Source organism: Eucyclogobius newberryi, unplaced genomic scaffold, assembly GCF_026437365.1.
Source record: "Eucyclogobius newberryi isolate DKJ021-1_F unplaced genomic scaffold, fEucNew1.0.hap1 SCAF_2, whole genome shotgun sequence".
Lineage (NCBI taxonomy): Eukaryota > Metazoa > Chordata > Actinopteri > Gobiiformes > Gobiidae > Eucyclogobius > Eucyclogobius newberryi.
In genome coordinates this window covers 42,018,632-42,039,770 of record NW_027315834.1, presented here as the reverse complement: position 1 = coordinate 42,039,770, position 21,139 = coordinate 42,018,632, and the positions used below count along the sequence as shown (strand labels likewise).

General features: G+C 40.5%; 1 protein-coding gene across 1 annotated transcript in view; it reads right to left on the bottom strand.

The window, feature by feature from the left end:
- The window catches only part of pdlim5b (PDZ and LIM domain 5b), a 39,428-nt gene extending 20,125 nt beyond the window's left edge, over positions 1-19,303 (bottom strand). The window contains exons 1-3 of the mRNA XM_072455489.1: positions 19,288-19,303; positions 11,113-11,215; positions 2,774-2,925 (exon numbers count right to left, since the gene is read on the bottom strand). Coding sequence (XP_072311590.1) covers positions 2,774-2,925; positions 11,113-11,208 — 248 coding nt within the window. The 5' untranslated portion in view covers positions 11,209-11,215; positions 19,288-19,303. The remainder of the gene's footprint in view (positions 1-2,773; positions 2,926-11,112; positions 11,216-19,287) is intronic.
- Between the last annotated feature and the right edge of the window lie 1,836 nt (positions 19,304-21,139).

The window sequence follows — 21,139 nt, the reverse complement described above, 5'->3', positions numbered from 1 at the left end:
ATATCATAAACTATACACATTTTCGGAAAGCGCTCGCGCTTTCCTACCTCATGGTGTGGGTCCCTGGTCACTGACGGGTACTTTCGTTAATTTTGAGTGGGCTCCGCCCACTTTGTGTTTTTGGCCCTCTATACAGTAATAATGTTCAATTTTTGCATTACATGCTTATATGCACGGAACATGCAAGAGATGGGGAACGTATTCGTGAGCTACTTAGCGCAAATGAGTGCTTTATATGGGGATGACGACCGCTTCGCGGTCGTCATCTCAATGTAAAGTGCTCGTTTAGTGCGCACTTTTGCACGGGCTTCGCCCGTTTACAACGGTAATGTTCCATTTTCCTACTACTAATTAGTATGCACGGGGCGTGCATGAGTGAAGGAGTGCGTTAGTGAGTGTTTGGAAGTGGGCGAGCGCTTCGCGCTCGATTTCGTGCGCACTACGTGCGCACTTTCGCAGCCGTGCTTTGCACGGCCTTACGAGATTAATAGGCCTCTCGCCAGCTTGTGGCGCTCGGGCCTAAAAATAGGAAATTATCCAAACATGGCAACAACATATCTAAATCTATCTATCTAATAATATCTAACACGATACACAATTATATCCCAGACACAGTTGATTATTTGCATGAAAAAAAAACTAATTTCTTCTTATGACAAATGCTTGATTCTAATCATTAGTAAACAAACGCTCAGCATTACCTCTAAAAGCACGTGTGGAATGTTCTTTGGTCTTATCACTCATCTCTTAAATCAAATCAGTGACAAATGAAGGCGCGTGATGACAGAAGAAAACTGCTTCTTAAATAGAGCCAGAAATAAGCGACACAAAACTAAACGAAACGTGCAACAAGTGGCTCTTTGTCTATGGAATTGCTGGAGTTTACATTTTCCCTGTGAGCTGAGCGCGTTTGATGTTTCATTGTGCCTTCATTACACAGATTATACCCAGCTGTGGGACAGGGCTATTTTGGGACTATTTTCCCACGATGAAAGCTCCAGAGGCTGCTCTATTCCCCGACGTGAGCTGCTGATGGAATGACGGATGTGTCAGCAGAGTTTCTGTTGACATGTTTTATAGATTATATGTCCGTCGACATGGAGTTTCAGTTTAGCGGATTCACTCATAAATACTACTTACAGTGTCTATTAGAGCTTGGAGGCACAAATGATATAATTGGAGTCTGATCAGTGGAGCACAGACCCTGACACGGAGCGACACATGATGGATTTAGGATCAGCCCCGTCAAAACTGGACAAACTAATCTCAAACTGAAACAAATCACTACATGCTCTATATTTGGTTATGTGGACATTTGTACTGCCCGATGGTTGTAAATATACAATAGGGATGTCAAGATTATTAGGATAATGGATAACTGATGATTTAGGTCACAATACGACACAAATATATAATTGTGACATTTTTAGAAGAAAAAATAAATGTTCTAAATTCAATTCATAGAAAACTAAATTACATTTTCTCTTGTTCAATTAATAGAAATTTGACCAAATTAGAAGCAAAATTAAGTTATTTCTGCAAAATGTAAAGTGCTTTTTTTTTTTTTTTTTACTTGTGGTTTATGTCAAATTGATCATTCAGAAAGTTTGATTTCATAAAGTTTCATATTGACAAGTGGTAATGTGTTAAGAAAACAAGAAAGAAAGAAAATTTTGGATTTTATATAATAAAATAATACATATTTTTGAATTTTTTCTATAATAAATAATTTGTTTATTGTTGTTTTGGTCGTGATGTTAATAATTACAAATAAATTGTTATAATCACAATGTTTATAGTTAACAATGTCCCTGTCCCTATTATACAAGAATATGTTGCAGTAAATCAAAATGATGCAGTACTGATGTAAAAGTGTGCGTTTGTTTAACCTTTAATATGGTTTAAAACATAATTTCATTATTTTCATACGAGGGTTATCAAGAGTATCAAAAATCAGACTCTAATTGAAGCTAATATCAAAACTCAATATCACATTGACAAGACAAAATCTGCCTTATTGTGAACAGTTTCAAAATGACCTTGAGCTTTTATCAGAACTAATATAAGACCACCACGTTTAATAAAGAAAATAAAGTTCTATTATTTTGTGTTGAAAATGTCAGTCTTTTGTCTAAAATCTTGACCTAAAATAAGAACATATTTATCATTGTGGTTTTGAAATTGGTATCAAGATTCAAGCATATTTCTTAGTAAGTTTCAACACAACCATGTACAGTACGCCAAGAAAATCAAAAACGCAATAACTACTGCACCAAAGAATTGAGGTTCACATGTACAATTGATTTTAAGGCATTAATAACCATCAAGAAAACGTAGCGTAGCATAAAATCAAATTAAAACTCAGAAATGTTGTTTAGTCTGGTTTTATCCTAAAAACCACACTGGAGGTTCAGACTCTGCTGACAGATGGAGCCTCACATGTGGGAAGAAACAGATGATTTTAGTAAGAATGTTGCATTGACTTTAAGGCGTTTTAATCAAGATAAATACATGAGGTAAAACGTATCAAATAAGGGAATGTGGTACTGTAGTGATACTGCATAACGGGCTCTGACAGGTCCTTAATACTTATTTGAGATTTGTTAGTTTCACATCCAGATTAAGACACACCCACTGATGATCTTTTGTCAAAATGGATTCTCCTCTACTCCCTTTTCTTTCATGTCAGCGGTTTATGACATAACATCTATGCTTACAATAAAAGGATTAGTCAGTAAGATGAAAGTATAAAGTATCATTTGTACTGCGTTACCTCTGCAGAGAGAGGCTGAGCTGGTCGATACAGGCTTTAATCTTGTTCTGAGCCTCCAGATGGTTCATGCCGTCAGTGGAAATGCCATTTATCGACACAATGATGTCACCAACACACATCTTTGCGTTGGCTGCCTTTCCTCCATCGGTCATCTGGCGACAGAAGAGAAATAACTTAAAATAGAATACATATTTATGCACGTTAACATTTTACAGGACGTTTTGCTTTCCTCTGCACTTCCTGACTTGCATGACCGTGAGCTGATAAGATAAGCATCCTACTCTCAACACAACATCTAAACTAAACACTAAAACAACACAACCACAGAAAAAACATTCCCACAGCTATAACTCAAATGGTTGTGTATCAAAACCACACCAGGTTTGATTCATATGATGGGAAATATGAATGTTTAAAAAAATACTAATTACAAATACTCATGTTGCGGTAATTCAGTGTGTTTTTTGGGGTAATTGTCTGCATCGCCTGCTCTGATTGGCCAGAGCTCAGTGAATAAGCTAATTGTGGTTTAACAACTTCATTCAATATAAAAAAATGTATATAAAATGCTACAAAAACTGCAAATTGCATCTTCTTCTTTGAGTAGTTTTTTTCTTTTTGTAACTGTACTTCTATTGTACATATTGTGAGTACTCTTTCCACCACTGATTAAAAGCCACAACTCTCCCGGTGCTTATTGTGGGTGTGGAGTCACTGCTCTATTATTCATTAAAATACTATTCATTCTATTGGCGCCAAAAAGACCTGATTGGACTTGACTCAAAGACTTTAATGTAACTTCTTCAGTCAAATGAAAAAGTGGCTTTACAATGTTCTTGCTTGACGTGATGATTCATGTTTCATAAGTGACAGAAAGTATAACGTCATTGGCTGTGACACAGGGATGACTTTTACCTGGAGTGATAGGATTGATTTACCCTTCTGTAAACACATCATTCTGCACTTCATGGCGTTTACATCATTGAACCTGCACAGCTTCAGGACAGAACTGTTCTCTGGCTTTTCTTTTGATCATATCCGAGCCACGTCCATCAATGTTTGACAGAATGGAATAGACATTTGAATGTTTCTGATTACACGCTTCAGTGTTCATTCATCTTCCTTGTTCCCGTTGGAGGCCGCGGGTGACTGGAGCCCATCCCAGTGACTTTGGGCCTGAGGCGGGGCCCACCCTGGACAGGGGCCAACTCGTCGTGTTGTAAAATTAAAGTACGAAACAAAGTATGAAAATGACCCTAAAAGGAGACGTTTGAGCATATGAACTGATAAATATACAGGAAAGTCCAAAATGATTTTTCTCATTTAAAAATAAATAATAAGATAAGAAATGGCAAATTATATTTTACAAAACAAAATATATTATAGTAATGACTTTTATATTATAATAATTTCTTTGTGCTCTTTGAGTTTATGTTTTGGTCAAGTCCTTTGTAAACTCCAGCAGTTTTGAACATTGAGCCCAGAGCCTTGAATTTCTGCATGAATATAACAATTGAATATAAATTTTAACTATAATTATCAATAATATTTCTCTTTTGAAAGTCAATAGTGTAATTGCGTGTTGTTCCAGGTGTAAGTTGTCTTTAGCAGTTATTCTCCACACTCACCCCTCAAACTGGTACATAAATAAAGCTCCATTGTGTGCGCAAACGGTGAAAATACCACAGAAAACCTCTGCTGAAGAATGAGGAAGTGACAGCAGTGAAAACAGCGTCACGTCTGACCGGAGCCAGGCGTTTCTCGTGTCATTATCAAGTAAATCAGGAGCGGGAAGTGGCCGATGCATAGCTCCGGCTGATGAATGCATACCAGCGCCTTGGAAACGTACAGAGCAGCAACAGTCCAACTCAGAGAGGACAGACGGCAGCAGAAGTGTGTCCAAAGTGCTTAGTGACGGTATTTAGTGGTCCTGATTCATTCACTTTGAACTGAATTACTCACAGCCACTTTGGAGGCAGAAGATCAAAAAAATTGTTGAGCAATAGTAGATTGTATTTTTTATTTTTTTAAAGTAAAGCATTGACATCCAACAGCAGGAATCCAACATTTTCTTAAGGATTTGTCTTCCAAATGACCAGATTAAAGAAGAAAATTGCACCTGTTCCCACAAGTGCAACAATTTTGTTCTATAATCTCATGATTTGGAAGGAATAAACAAGCTTCTTCTGTCTTTTCAGCTAACAAATTACTACTCATATCTAAAATGCATTAGATTTGTTTTTAATTAAAGAGTTTTGCGTAACTGCAGTGTCAAAAAAAATTAAAACAACCATATTTACAGTAATATAGTAATAAGATTGGTTGTTGAAACAAAGCTTATAATTAAAATAATTTATTGTGAAATGGATTTGTGTGGTCACATTACTCAGCCCAGATTATCTGTCTCGGACTCTTGAGAGTGTGAACAGGGAGAGCTTTATGGAGCCCTGCAGTCAGCCTGTCTTTCACACACAGATACAAGACAAATAGATGTTACAGGAAGAATTCCAGGCATGTACCACTGCAAATATAAATCTTCTGAAACAGTTGTGACAGAGGACAGATATTAACTCAGGCTCCAAAGCCAGTAAGATTATACTACTACAAACATGCAAGAATTGATATCAATTTGTGAGGAAAAAAGACATTAGAAACAAGTTAAACATGAGTGCAGCGCTGCTGCTGCTGCTGGTACATGCAGATTTAGTTTCTTATTTGTCACGGATTATAAATGGACAGGGAGAATATTTCACAGAAAAGGCTGTTTGGGTGAAACTTGTTTTACTGCTGTAAACAAGTAAAATGTCAAAAAAAAGAAAGATTTGTCATTATTTGACTAGAAACGTATTGGTGTAATAGATCTCTCTCTGTATGACATTAAGGAAACTGAAGTAACGACTGTGGTCACTCAGAAGTCATGTCACAGGAAGCCTCTGGTGGGAAGCGCTGAACACATTGAGATGCAAGTCACGTTCCAGACAGAAAGCCTTATATGGACAGACTAGAGCTGCATTGTGTTATTAAAAAAATATATGACCAAAGCAGGTGGAGTCACTGACTGTGCATCTAATTAGAAACCTCTCCCAAGACAAACTGGATCATAAAGACAGTTTTTTGGAATTACTTCTAAAATAGCACGTTACAGTCATTTATTTCTTACAGGTCAGAAAATGAGAATAATATGAGCGAAATATGAATCAAACAAACATCATAAAAATGCAATTTTTGCTGCAACCAATCCAACAGAAATGTGTTAAACTAAACTTCAAACTATTAGGACTTTTGGCCTAACCAAAGTTGCATTAAAAAAAAAATCTAACAAATAATATACTCAATGCTCAAATCTAACATGTCTTCAAAACAACATTCACAATATCAACAAGGTTCTATCGATTCAGTCCAGCGGAAATGTGTTCAAATCCATCTGCTAGTTTCACAACACACACACACACCACAGTTGCCCATGAGAACTTATCTTTCCTCGTTAAAGTTGTAAAATAGAAGAAAAGGTGTACTCTGCTTTTCTGAAACCCAAACGTCCCAATTAGAGCACTTGAGCAGAGGTGGACCTGCGGTTGTCATGGTTTGACCCGGGCTCTTACTACATCAATCAGTCCGCTGGAAAACACGAGATGCCAGGCTGTTTTGCTAAGTAGCGCTTTGACACATCGCCATGGCAACACACACACACACACACACATACACACAAAAAACACAAAGAGGAACGATCACGCCAATGAATAGTGAATGCACGTCGGTCAGGTCAGGAACAACCCGATTGCACGAGGGGGCTTTCAGTAGCTGTGCCAGTCGGGCTAAAGAGGGAGAACACAGCTTTATTCAAATCCACGGAGATGATTTAGGACTGGAGAGATTCAATTTGTGTTACATTTAGCACTCTGCAAAATGAGAAAGGTAGATAGATATCAAAAATAGGCAAATAAATTAGAAATACCTAGCGTGTTCATTGAAAGTGGCACTGTGGAACTTTCTGTTATTCGCCTGGAATGTTCCACACTACACTAATGTTAAAGTTTGCTTTTCTTCGGGATAGTCCTTATGGTAAATATCTTTTCATAGTTTCCATCAGTCAAGTTACAGTTTGTGAAGAAGAAATGTAGAAAAAGCAACGTCACATCCACAATCAGCACGTAACATTCTTCAGTTTCAACAATAATTTAACAAACTAAAAGACTTCATCTGGTATTATCATTTGTCAACAGGAAGTAACATCATCAAAATTCACCAAACTTGTCAATTTTAGTGGAATCCTAAATACAGTCTCACCTGTCACACTCACTTTAAAATGGCTGATTATCATTTATTACATTACGGATGTCTTTACAGCTCAAAAATACCTTGAAAAACATGTTGTGGTCTCCATGGAGATATATATGTTTATTGCCCTACTGTGGAACATTCCAGGCAAAGCAACAACCACAGAAACGTTACACGCTGCCCCTTCTAGTGAGGGAATCTGAACATTGCGCAGAAATGCTGATGTTTCTGGAAATGTTAACAATGTGAAAAAAAAAAAAAAACGTGTTATGGCCATTGTTTGGATGTGCCACCGAACATTATTGAGAGCGAAGCCAGATGCCGTCAATATAACCGAGACGGACAGCGGACGCATTGCACGGGGATCAAACGCATACTGGAAATAACGCTTTTACACAATCCATATTTACAATAGCCGTACTTGCATCCACATCTTCTAAATGCTGAACAGACAGAGGCGATTGTGAATGTCGCTGTGAGGAATACGTCAACTGTGAAATGATAACTGATGATTGACAATGGTTTAATCTAATGTAAACTGTCTGACATCTGTTCACTCATCTTGAAGGGGTAAGACAAGGGTCCTAAAAGGTTTTTACAATTTAGCAAGTTTTTTTTCAATCTCAGGAATGCAGGAAAGATGTCGGTCAATGTCCAACGAAACAAGTATTATATGGTTGTTACATTTATCAATACTATTGCAATATTTTAATAAACATTTGGACTCAATCATTTAGACTAAATTAACTAAATGATTTAGTTATATTAAAACCAATATGTCCATGTGTCAATCAAACTCTGTCAAAATAGAAACTTAACAGAAACAAAACCAAGACTAAATCAAGGCTAAATAAGACTGAAAAAGGAAAATCACAAGTAAAATGTGCTTTTATTTTACGTTTTCAGTAAATTCTCCTCAGATGGAGAACCTCGTTTTTATTGGGATATATTTAGTTTGTTGCAATATCGAGTGTTGCGATAATATTACATATATTACAATATTGATACTTTTGCAATATATTGTGCAGCCCTCAAGTATGACTTATCGTTTGCTAAAAGCTGTGTCTGGACTGGAGCATTTTATAACTATTGACAGTAACTTTTACTGGATTTATTTATTTATCATAACATGTGTTGTCTCCTATCTATTTAGTCATTCACAGATGACAATTCACTCTCTATTTAGATGAAAATTGAATACAACTAACACTAATGTCACAGTTCGTTATTGTATTTGCATATGGAGTTTATTTGTACAAGGTTCAGTCTGATTTCCTACAGGTTAACACAGTAGAAGCTTGTACAATTGACTCCACAGATCTGGAACACATCTGGAGCCACAGGGCTGGCTGCGAACTCAGGGCTAAAATTAACTTGCATAATGTCCATGTCGAGTATCACATGCCTCTGAAATAACAAATGAAAGGATGTGGATGACAATAGGGGAGGTGAGGGGTTAAAGTAGTGGAAACATTTGTTATACCTGACTGAAGACCAAATCATAAATCACATTCAAAAGGGAACTATTTTGCTGTGTCCTGGATATGTGGTTTTATTGCTGTAATCATCCAAGCAAATAAACATGGCTCACTGAGACCCTGAGCAAACAGGAAGAGCTGCCTCACATTCAGCCAATCCCTTACTGCATAAATATTCATGAGTCGAAACATATTGGAAACATACTGCAATTAAATGGTAATTTATAGACATCGACCAAGAAGTCTGATAATCGTGTCATCTGTTGAAAAAATGAAACTTTAAACATGGGTCATAGCTATAATTCCCTAAATACTGTTTTTTACTCTATAGATGACCAGTAATTATAGTGGAGTTGGCATTAATGTATTATTGGCAACATCCTTTGACTCATGGATACAAACAACAAGTTAATACATAAAAGTAATATAATATATAATATCACATGCCAACACTAAACGAAGTGAAAACAAAGAATGTAATGTTTCACAGATCAGCGGCGTCAGGGCAGGCCCAAACCACTGATGACTCCACACAGAAGTGACGTGGGTCTGACAGAGGACTTAGTCAACACTTTTATAGCCCTCAGCAACATACCAGCAGCACCACAAGAACACACTGTAAAAGTATTGCACTTGTTCCACTTTTTATGTGTCTGGCCGTCTCATATCCTTTAACCAAGCTTCATTTTAAGCATTTTAATGAGTTTGTTTTGTATATTGAAAGGCTGTAATAAACGTATCTATAGATTATAGTCAGTTCAGGTTTGAGGATATCTCAAAATGAGAAAAAAGGTGTAAACCATGATGACATTTTGGGTGGATGTTATGACACTAAATCTTTAAAAAAAAACATTTAAACCTGATCTAAACCAGAACTAAATAAATGTAAAGGAGTCTTTTGTTTTTACACCATCATAAAACAGGCAAATGTTTGTTATATTATATATATTACATTTGTTTGAACATACATAATCTATACTATATAAGCCAGAGAAGGATGAATCCAGTGTGAGAACATTATGTGCTCCAATGCTTTTTACGTTCATCATTAAAGCTGGAGACAGGACCTAAAAATAGCTGCTTGCTTATGTTTGAACCTTGAACTCTGACAACACTGTAAGCGTACTATATGTTCATATTATGTCCATATATGTCCATATATGTCCGATAATGCCCCCTCATCCTACAAACATAATATGTGTAAAATATGTTTTTGATCCAGCAAAGTGAACAGCAGATGCTCATTCCTGACACCGAGGTTAGACTTTGATAACTGAAAGACACAGGAAATGTCTGCACACAAAGTTAATAAGTGTGGTAGAGAAGGAATTGAAATTCAATCTAGAGAGTTATACCAAAAGGATAAACTGAAATGAAATAGGAAATAAAATGTCATTAAGTTTACAGCAATTGTAGCAACAAAAACACAACACAAATGATTCCTTAACTCCCAGATACAATCTTTTATCAAACCAAGCCTGGAGCAAACTCCCTTCATTTTCAAACAGTTATTACAGAACCACAGCAGACTCTCAAGTTTCAGATGCACTGCCTTTGAGCAACAAATGCTCAGCGTTTGTCATTAGGATGAACACCAGAGAGACAAGCCAGGAACTGGCTCTAAAATGACACTGACACAGCACAGCTATTCTGCTCAAATACACTTTATTATCAAAACTATCTTTTGTTGAGTGTGCAATCATTCCATTGTTTTTGTTTGTTTTTACAATATATATATGTTTTTGTTTGTTTTTACAATATATATATATATATATATATATATATATATATATATATATATATATATATATATATATATATATATATATATATATATATATATATATATATATATATATATATATATATATATATATATATATACATACATATACATACATATACATACATACACATACACACGCACACACACACACACATTTATACAGATATTTAACATAATGATTATATGACATTTATCTTCATTCATCTTCATCATTTATCTTCAGCTAAGGACAATAATGAATTTGAATAAGAGTATTTAGATGTGCGTGTTAAAGAGGAATTTGGTAGCTTTAGTATTTTTAGAATGCTCTGAAAGCTTGCTGATGATTTTAATAATTGTGTTTTTAGGATTGTTGGTTAATGATACATTGTATGACTGTATTTTAGGAGTTGCAGCTAATGATGATTTTTGAAAAGTACAATTGTATTTTAGGAGGTGGTTTTATCATCAATTATTTTTTGATTGTGATTTTTCTTCCGGCCAACTACAGATGGAAATGAGCTACAAGATAAATCTAGTACAGAGCATATTATTTTCTCTTTGAGATTAATGCTATCAATGGACTGTCCTTGTTTTAAATAAATAGATAAAATGCATTAGGCTTGCATTCAGGAGACACTGCTGAGTTATGCAAGGTGGTTATGATCATAGCAGCATTCAGAGGAGAAGGGTCAAAAATACAACAATGGCTGAAGGTGTCTAAACCCTGCAGCACGGACTGTCACCACTCACATTTGCATGAGCCACATTGTTCAGAGGTGACAGTCACGAGTGAAGGTCAATGGGCTGTGACTCACCCGGGACACCGTGAGGGGCAGGCAGAAGTCCTTGCCCCCCTGCAGCCTGAAGCCCCACGGAGCAGGTCCCACCAGGGTCACGCTGTGAGTGCTCATCGTTCACCTGGACAAGAGAACAAACACGTCAGGAAAAAGACAAAATAGTGCACTGTTCCTCGTCCGTCCGTCCGTCCGTCTGTCTGTCGTCATTCTAAACCGAAGCAAACACAACAATAGTAAACAATTAATCCAATGTAGCAGCCACCTTTTGGCCAAAGAAATGCTTAGCTAAAAAACGCTTTGTGGCCAGGAAGAATGCAAGAAATAAATACTATATTGTACTATATTTAGCCATTCCAGCCTATTACCAGGATGACTTAGACAATAAGAAGACAATAAGAAGATATGGCATGCCAGGATAGTCATGAACAGTCAGAGTCTCAGAAGCTTGTGCAGCTGTGAGTCTGACAGAACCCAGACAAGCACAAAACCACCACTAACTCACATGCGATAACTAGAGGTACTTGACTTTAAAGTGGGACTAAACACCTAAACTCCACTAGCTGGTTCTCATCAGAGCAGAGTAGTGATGTCACATGCCTCTTGAAAATGTATTCGCCATTGAATGCAGCACACGCACAGTTTTAGACACTTTTAGACTACAAATCTGCAAAAAGGTAGCAAAAAGCAGTTGGAAATACTATACTAATACTATACTAAGTCCTTTTACACAATAGATTTGATAGAGTTGATTTGGTGTTTAGTACCACTTTAAAATTGTACAACACATAGATTTTGAGAGATAAAAATGGGCCAAACAGCAGAAACACATCATAGCAACAGAAAAAAAGTAAACAGACACTAAATGACAAGAGGTGAGACACGCAGACTAAATATAGGAGCTTTGAAGTGTAACCAAAACATGGTATTTGGCATAGATTCCCATTATCATCTCAGAGACATTGTAAACTTGTGCTGAACCCAAACAGACTTTGATTTGTCTGGATAAAGGTGAGCAAATGCTCAGTGTCTGTCAATGCATTCTTGAAAAGTACATTCACAACTAGTAAAAATATGTTGTGGCATCATTGGTATGTAGAGACACAGTAAGTCAAGTGGCACAATCGCACAAGGCTATATCTGACTGTGAGCTAATCTAATAATAGTAGTCTTGGCTGCTGGCTCTTGTTGACAAGTTTAAACAGCATTTATGTGCAGGACTTTGGCTTTACAAAGAGGATATAGTCAGGCTGTCGTCTGTGTGTCCACTCATAAACTGTGGAGTATTCTGAAGCAAAGTGCAGATAACAATTTTAGTGTGAGGAATGTGGCATCAGCAGCCGGACACTCTTCTATTCTGTGGCGCGACACAAATCCTTTTACAGGGTCTGGAGAGACGGGAGATGGCGGAGGAGAGTTGTTGTTTTATGGCGGTTGGCGTCCAAGTGTTGCATTACCGCCAGGTTGTCGTCATCGTCGTCGCCGTCGCCGCCGTCGCCGCCGTCGTCGCCGTCGTCGTCGTCGTCGCCGTCGCCGTCGCCGTCGCCGTCGCCGTCGTCGTCGTCGGCGCCGTCGTCGCCGTCGCCGTCGCCGTCGTCGTCGTCGGCGTCGTCGCCGTCGTCGCCGTCGCCGTCGTCGTCGTCGTTTTATGGCGGTTGGTATCCAAGTGTCACATTACCGCCAGACTTTATTCCTTAGACTTTATTCCACGCCAGAGTGGATCGGTGGTCGAAGACGTTCTGGACGGCGTGGAGGAGCAGCCTTTTCTGCCTGCACGTGCCTGGAAACGTAAAAAGTCCCTTAGCTCGTCCGAGGGTTCTGGGAATGAGCAGCAGGATGAGGCTGAAGCTATTGATATCCGGAGTGAGAGCAGAGACTGTAAGGTGATCATAAAGCTTGCACAGGATAGTGCATCCTTTAAGGAGTGGAATTCAGTGGCATTGTCAAAGAGCCTAACTGTAGCTGTGGGAGTGATCAAGAGTGCGAGTGTCCTTAGAGATGGCTCGCTGCTGGTCGTGTGCAAGGACGCGGCTCAGCAACGGAAGGCGATTGGAACTAAACGTCTGGGTGGAAAGGACATTCTTGTGTCTGATGCTGAAAGAAACACGGTCAGAGGAGTTATCGTAGGTGACCCTACGGCGACATCTGTGGATGAAGTTAAGGAAAATTTGACTGGAGCTAAGGTGGTGGACGCTAGGCGGTTGAAGGTGACCCGGTCTGGGGTAAGATGTGACAGCTTGTCGGTAATGGTAACACTTGAAGGGAGGTGCCTGCCTAGTAAGGTGTTCATTGGGTTCATGTGCCATGACGTTAGGCCATATGTTCCACCGCCCCTGCGTTGCTTTAAGTGCCAGCGCTTTGGGCATATTGCAGCGGTCTGTAGAGGGAGATGTGGTAAATGTGCAGGAGATCACGAGTATGGGAAGTGTGACGTGGGAGCAAAACTGAAGTGCTGTAACTGTGGGGAAGAACATAGCTCTGCCTACGGGGGATGCAGGTTTAGCAAAAGAGCTGCTGAGGTGCATAAAATAAAAGGTCTCTCAAGGCATATCCTATGCAGATGCAGTCAAGAAAGTTTCAAGTAACGAGTTTAGAGTAAATACAGAGAGAGGAGCCAGTGCTGCTCCCAGCCAGGGCGAAATGAGAAAGGCCAGCATGGCTCCCAAGAAGTGTGAAGGTTTCAAGAGTGGAGGTCCCAAGTGTGCAGGTTCCAGAATTAATGAGAATACCCTGGTTGTGGATAGAGAGGATTTTGTACTCTTTATGGTGGATATTGTAAACTGTGCTGCTCAGACTCAAAGCAGAACTGAAAGGATCAGGATCATTGCTAAAGCTGCAGGGAGATTCCTTGGAACAAAGGAGCTTGATTGGGCAGATATAGAAAACAGGCTAAAGGCGCTAAATGGGAGTCGGAGTGATTGGGGGTCTGCTTTTGGGGAGTCAGAGTGACGAGATGGGGGTGGGGGTGGTCTATAGAATGAAGCCTAAAGAATAAAGCTGTACGGTGGAAGCACCGAACGTCAAAGAAGGAGAGGAAGATGAAGGGTTGTTGTTGTTGTTGTTGTTGTTGTTGTTGTTGTTGTTGTTGTTGTTGTTGTTGTTGTTGTTGTTGTTGTTGTTGTTGTTGTTGTTGTTGTTGTTGTTGTTGTTGTTGTTGTTGTTGTTGTTGTTGTTGTTGTTGTTGTTGTTGTTGTTGTTGTTGTTGTTGTTGTTGTTGTTGTTGTTGTTGTTGTTGTTGTTGTTGTTGTTGTTGTTGTTGTTGTTGTTGTTGTTGTTGTTGTTGTTGTTGTTGTTGTTGTTGTTTTACCGCCAGACTTTATTCCTCAGATTTGTCGTAGTTGTTGTTGTTTTATGGCGGTTGACTGGTCTCTGAAACAACAACAACTATTCTAGTCACAAAGACATATCATGACCTCATGGGCTTTGTAACACCAAAGCAATGGAAGGAGTACTTTTACGGACTACGACAGTCTGAGGACTACGAAAAGTCTGAGGAATAAAGTCTGGCGGTAATGCAACAATTGGATGCCAACCGCCATAAAACAACAACAACAACAACAACAACACCGGACTACGACAGAGTCTGAGGACTACGAAAAGTCTGAGGAATAAAGTCTGGCGGTAATGCAACAATTGGATGCCAACCGCCATAAAACAACAACAACAACATCAGCTGTGTGACATGCCACCTCTGTGGCTCTGCTTGTGTCTTCTTACTCACAAAAGGCACATTCAGAGTGAACACAACCTCATAAATGCCATCAGCAAAAATAATGTAGTCAAACTAAAGATTGGCTTTTCACAACTGAGGTCACAGTCAATGAATGTTCTTAGTGAATAAGAGAAGGACATGAAATGAGCCGGATCATTCTGCATTTGTCTTTGATGTAGTGTTTTGTTATAATAGTGTAATAAATTGGTCAGATTTATGTTATTGCAATGTCACAGCTAAAATGTGCTAATCACAACCTCAAAAACCTCACATAATAAATAATCATTACGTGATGTGATCATCAACTGTAAAACAATCCAAGAGCATAATAACAATAACAGCCCTTCCCATGTATGCACTGCACATATTGCAATGAAAAGCTTAAAAAAAGATATACTTGTCACTGAGAGTCACGATAGATTCAAGGCGATTTGATCATAGCACCACTGAACCAACAATCGTTCACACAACTGTATTTATTTATGGAGCATATTGAATTATTGACAGACATGGTCTTTAAAATGTAAAGTGCAAACGATCATAGACTAAAAGAGTCACTTAGTTGTTGCTCTGCTCATTGAGCACACATGAGCTCTGTGTGTGAAAGTGACTCACCTTTGCCCTGCAGCAGGAAGGCTGCATGTTGACATAAAACATGACAACCATGGCTGACAGCAAACACTGTTATGCATAACGAAAGGGCAGACCCTATATTATAGGGCTACATATTATACAGCTAGTGTGCACTGGGAGTGGCCCTGCTGGACAAAACACAGACTAACGGGACATAATAAAGTTAGTGTTTGACAAATGGAAACTTGCCTGTTGGGCAGGGGCATAAACTGCCTTACTAAAGACTATTTAATGCCTTGGGAAAAGTGAAGAGTGCGTCACCTGGTCACTTGTATTACTACGCCTGAAGGGAAACAATCTTTTGAAAGGGACTAGACAAACCTTGAGCAATGTGAGAACGTGTTTTAAAGAAATAAACGCGTTAGTGAACATTGGGTTGTCGAGCGCCTGGATTTCAGTTACAGCACATGGACTTTAATCACAAATACATGGTAAAGAATACTAGGCATGGAGCCTATTGTTAAAAAGCAATTTGTACTTGGAAAATACGCCCATGGGCCAAACAGAGGGTTCAATTCTCTGTCTATTCACAACAGATTCTATCAGATTATGTTTCAGTGGTAAACTGGGACAGTGATAACCCTCACAAACCCAATTCCACTCACAGCACATGCTCTTTTCCTAATATGGAAAAAACATTTCATTTCGTCATCTCATGTCTCCACTCATTTTGCAATCCATAGTGATATCGTGCATTGACAAGAGCAGACACACCTTCATTGTTTCAAAGTAGTGGAATATGTGTGACTTCAACTCGTTCTAAGCTCAAATGAAGGGCCAACATCAACTTATCTGTGTGCTACTTGAGCATAATTTTTCTGGCCTTATCTTTCCTGATTGTTGGATTATTTCAGCACATTCACAAAGATAGTATATTCTACTATTTTGACCAGTCCATCACATTGAGTGTGGTCAAAAATGTAAATACTAAATAAATATAGTAACACCGTTAAAATGTATAGAGAATAGGACTAAGTCGGATATTTCCTGAAAAATTTAAGATAATCTGTATCAAGTATGAATCCTTTTTCCTGCTATTGAAATCAAGAAATTCCATGACATTGTTCCAACCTGCAACTTCCTGATTTAGACTTTTTTATTGGCTCGAGCCATTCCATGGACTAGAATGTGACGAGTCTTTGTTCTTGCCTGGTTTCTTCTTCTTCTTATTATTCATGGTAGGGCTGGGTATTGCCAAGACCCTCGCGATAAGATACGTATCCCGATACTTGTATGTTCCGATACAATTCCCTCATTACGATACGTATCCCGATACTTTTTTGAAAAAAGGGTCTTAAAGTTTACCAAATGGGCATTTGTTTTATTCCGGATAAGAAAATGCATGAATTTTCATGTTTATCCACAAAGCTTATGCAAAGAACACATTCAAGTAAAGTTGCCAAACAATTGGCAAGGTCTGTGTAATGTGTGTGATGTGTGGGAGTCTGTTGACCCTCTGTTTGTGTCTTTTTGTTGTAATTTTGGTCTTAAAATCCCGTTTCTTCGGGTCGGGCTTGGCACTAAGCTAAGTAGCGCTAGCGCGGAAGTGGCCGCGGCTAAAGCTAAGCTAACAGGCGCTCAGCGGGGCCCTGTTGGATAGTTGTATTGTTTAACCGCTCGGTTTTATTGTTTAACCGTTCGGTTTATGTAGTGTAGAGTAGGGAAGAGGTGTGTGATGTTGGTGTCAGGTTCGTGTCCGGTTTTTTGCCTCCGATTCGGCTGTTGTGGTGGCCTCGGGGCTGTGTTAGCTCCGGGGCTAAAATGGCGGTCTCGGGGCTAAGTTAGCTCCGGGGCTGCGTTTAATTTGTATAAAATAAAGGGATGAAAGGAATGAGATCAATGAAAAAGGAAATCAAATAGAATGGAAAACGGAGGCGACGTTTCGAGCCAAAAGCTCTTCTTCAGGCCTGTGTACACGCTGGTGCACGGTGTGTGTCTGTCTCAGTAGTTCCGCGCTGTTTACCGCCCTCTACAGGAGGGAGCTTCTAAACGGCCGCCCGGACAATTTTTAATAAATCAACGTTATTGAAAAGTATCGATACGATGACTCCGTATCGATATCCGTGACGATATATCGCCGTATCGATATTTTGAACACAGCCCTAATTCATGGTCATTTTGCCACAACTCGGGCATTTTTGACCCCCTGAACATTGATGAATGTCACACATGGGGTCATAGGTCACATGGGGACATAGACGCGATCGGCTCGGCCCGAACTACAATAAAATGGAGGTTGCGAGAACGCCCGTCGCAACAGCGCCGACTAGTTCAAAAAAGAAAAAACATGAAACTCTTAATCTTTGGCCTAGGCACATGAGACTTGGGACAGTGATAGAGCTACCTTTGACCTCTGACCTTTGACGAGTAAAACGCACTTGGCAGCATCGCTCTATGATAAACAGGAAGTCAGCCATGTCGAATCAAAGTGGCGTCGCCACGTTTGACTTTTTTTTTTTTTATAAATCGTGCTTGTCCTAGATTTTTTACCCGTGTAACAATCCCATTGTGTGAAAAACTCAACATTGTCTGATTTGTTTGAAACTCATGGGTTATATTCTACTTGAAACGCCATGAAAAAAGTGCATTACAGATATTGTGTATTTTCACAATTGGCCAGCAGAGGCGCAATGAATGCCTTCACTTCCTCTTCCGCTTTTATTTTGATGGGACATTTCCTCTCGTGCCGTGGTCTTAGCATTAGCGTTAGCATCAGCATTAGCGGCGGGTCTCTGTTGCTAGGTGACAGAGGTACAGGGAGGAGGGGGTTTAAAGAATAAAGTCTAAAGAATAAAGTCTAAGAGAATGCAGTGTCGGGCGATTGCGATCAAAACACGGTGGCGCGGGGACTACGAAAAGTCTGAGGAATAAAGTCTGGCGGTAATGCAACAATTGGATGCCAACCGCCATAAAACAACAACAACAACAACAACAACGGTGGCGCGGGTGGCGAGAGCCATCATCGCCGCTACCGCGGCTTTAGTTTAATTTTATGTTTGCTTAACAAGTAGTTGATTTCAAAATAGTGTGGAGAACCTGCACCTTGTGTATGCCCCCTCACACTAAACTGGGCTCCTCTCACACCAAACTGGGCTCCCCTCACACTAAACCGGGCTCCCTCACACCAAACCGGGCTCCCTCACACCAAACCGGGCTCCCTCACACTAAACCGGGCTCCCTCACACCAAACCGGGCTCCCTCACACCAAACTGGGCTCCCCTCACACTAAACCGGGCTCCCTCACACCAAACCGGGCTCCCTCACACTAAACCGGGCTCCCTCACACCAAACCGGGCTCCCTCACACCAAACCGGGCTCCCTCACACCAAACTGGGCTCCCCTCACACTAAACCGGGCTCCCTCACACTAAACCGGGCTCCCTCACACTAAACCGGGCTCCCTCACACCAAACCGGGCTCCCCTCACACCAAACCGGGCTCCCCTCACACCAAACTGGGCTCCCCTCACACCAAACTGGGCTCCCCTCACACCAAACTGGGCTCCCCTCAAGTCCAGTCCCATTGCCTAATATTGGTAATAATTGCACCAATAAAACAGGTGAACGTGTGATGAAAGTGACGTCAAAGTGATGTCACACGCACTTTCTCAATACACCACTTGCCCAAGCTTGTCTATGAAAACATGTTCATTCAATGCGTGTTAAATTCCAAGATATAAAGATAAAGGGGAGCGGGTCATTTTCTGTTACTCCAGCTGTTGACACCAGCGTTTATGCATATTTATATATTCCATGTATATTCTACATCTTTAGGTCCAATCTGCGTCTAATAGTTGGTAAAACAGTTTTTGCCTAACAGTGAATACAATCTGTTGTATCTCTCACCTTGCACGTGATAAAAGCCGGGTCTGGAGTGCGCAGAGTGAGGCGTGCGTCCGCGTCCGTCCTTGGTGTGCACAGTTTGTCAGTGAAGTGACTTTAGCGGAACTTGGACTTCCGTGTGTGAAAGGGCCAGCCCCGTGCAGCAGCCCCAGCTCATGCCCCAGCAGGAGGAGGAGGAGGAGGGGGAGGGGGAGGAAGAGGAGGGGGAGGAGGAGGAGGAGGAGGAGGGGGAGGAAGAGGAGGGGGAGGAAGAGGAGGGGGAGGAGGAGGACCGTGCAGCAGCCCCAGCTCATGCCCCAGCAGGAGGAGGAGGAGCAGGAGGAGGAGGAGCAGGAGGAGGAGGAGCAGGAGGAGGAGGGGGGGAGGAGGAGGAGCAGGAGGAGGAAGAGCAGCAGGAGGAGGAGGAGGAGCAGGAGGAGGAGGGGGAGGAGGAGCAGGAGGAGGAGGGGGAGGAGGAGCAGGAGGGGGATGAGGAGGAGCAGGAGGAGCAGGAGGAGGAAGAGCAGCAGGAGGAGGAGCAGGAGGAGGAGGGGGAGGAGGAGCAGGAGGTGGGGAGGAGGAGCAGGAGGAAGGGGAGGAGGAGGAGGAGGAGGAGGAGGAAGAGCAGGAGGAGGGGGAGGAGGAGCAGGAGGAGGGGAGGAGCAGGAGGAGGAGGAGCAGGAGGAGGGGAGGAGCAGGAGGAGGAGGAGCAGGAGGAGGACCGTGCGGCAGGCACCGGCTTGTCTCTGCAGGTGAGCGCGCTATGACACGGACCTGCGTCTCAGCCCCGTGTTTCATGACACGATGGGCCGGTTGTTAATCACCTTTATTGGCAAAGAAAAGAAGACAGTGACAGAGGAGAGATTATGAAACATGCCAGAAGTCTTCAGGTATTTAATGTAGACATTTGTGACTGGCGCAACGTTTTAAAGATGTTCATTACTTTTGGCTTCAGTGATTGGTGTCAGTGAAAATGTTGCGTTGCAAAAGCACCTTTATTCAGCCTGCTCAGACACGTATGTAGGTGCAGCCTTTTACAACTCAGTGAGACAAATCTAATATGACCTTAATGCGTTGAAAAAATAGTAGAAAATGAAATAATTAATATATTATCAAATAAAAAAGTATAAATAATGTGTTTTTGTTCTGAATTACTTTCAAGTTGCTTGATTTGGCTTTGTTTTGTGCAACAGTGCGGGTTTGCCCTCTAGTGGTAGAAAGGTATTTTACATAGTTTTAGTTATTCACTGTAGAAAATCATGATTGAATCATAATCTGAACGTGGGGAATCGGCTTTTATACACCGGAAGGACCATTATACACCGGAATGACCATTTACTGATGAGGCATATGGACTCGGGTTTAGGTCTATGTTACTGTTATGTAATTTCATACTGATTTTTATCATAGACAATAGACTTTGAATTAATTGTGGAAAAAACTCTAAACAATAAACTTATTGTATAAACTTTTATAAACTATCGTAGCAATGTAGTATTGGGCTGAATATGTTCTATATGACATTTTAAACATATTCATTTCCACAGCTTACTCTTTGATTTAATCATGATCCATACGTGCACATTATCTATGTTTGCTCCATTTGGCACACAAGCCTGGTGCAGGACGGGTCGTTTTCAGCTTCATGTGTGCCATGTCAATATATGGTTATAGAAAACCCAGCAGCAAAATCCTCTTGTGCAGAACTATTGAACCAGTGAATTGGAGCAGCCTTTGCATACTTTTATACTTTTGCATAACTGGATAAGTCAACTGGTCTGGAAATCTGGGAATTAGAACTACAAGTTCAAAGACTGAGGCTGTTGCTCTCAAACCTTAGTGGTTCAATGAATAAACTGCCTTTGAATGAACATATAATTGAA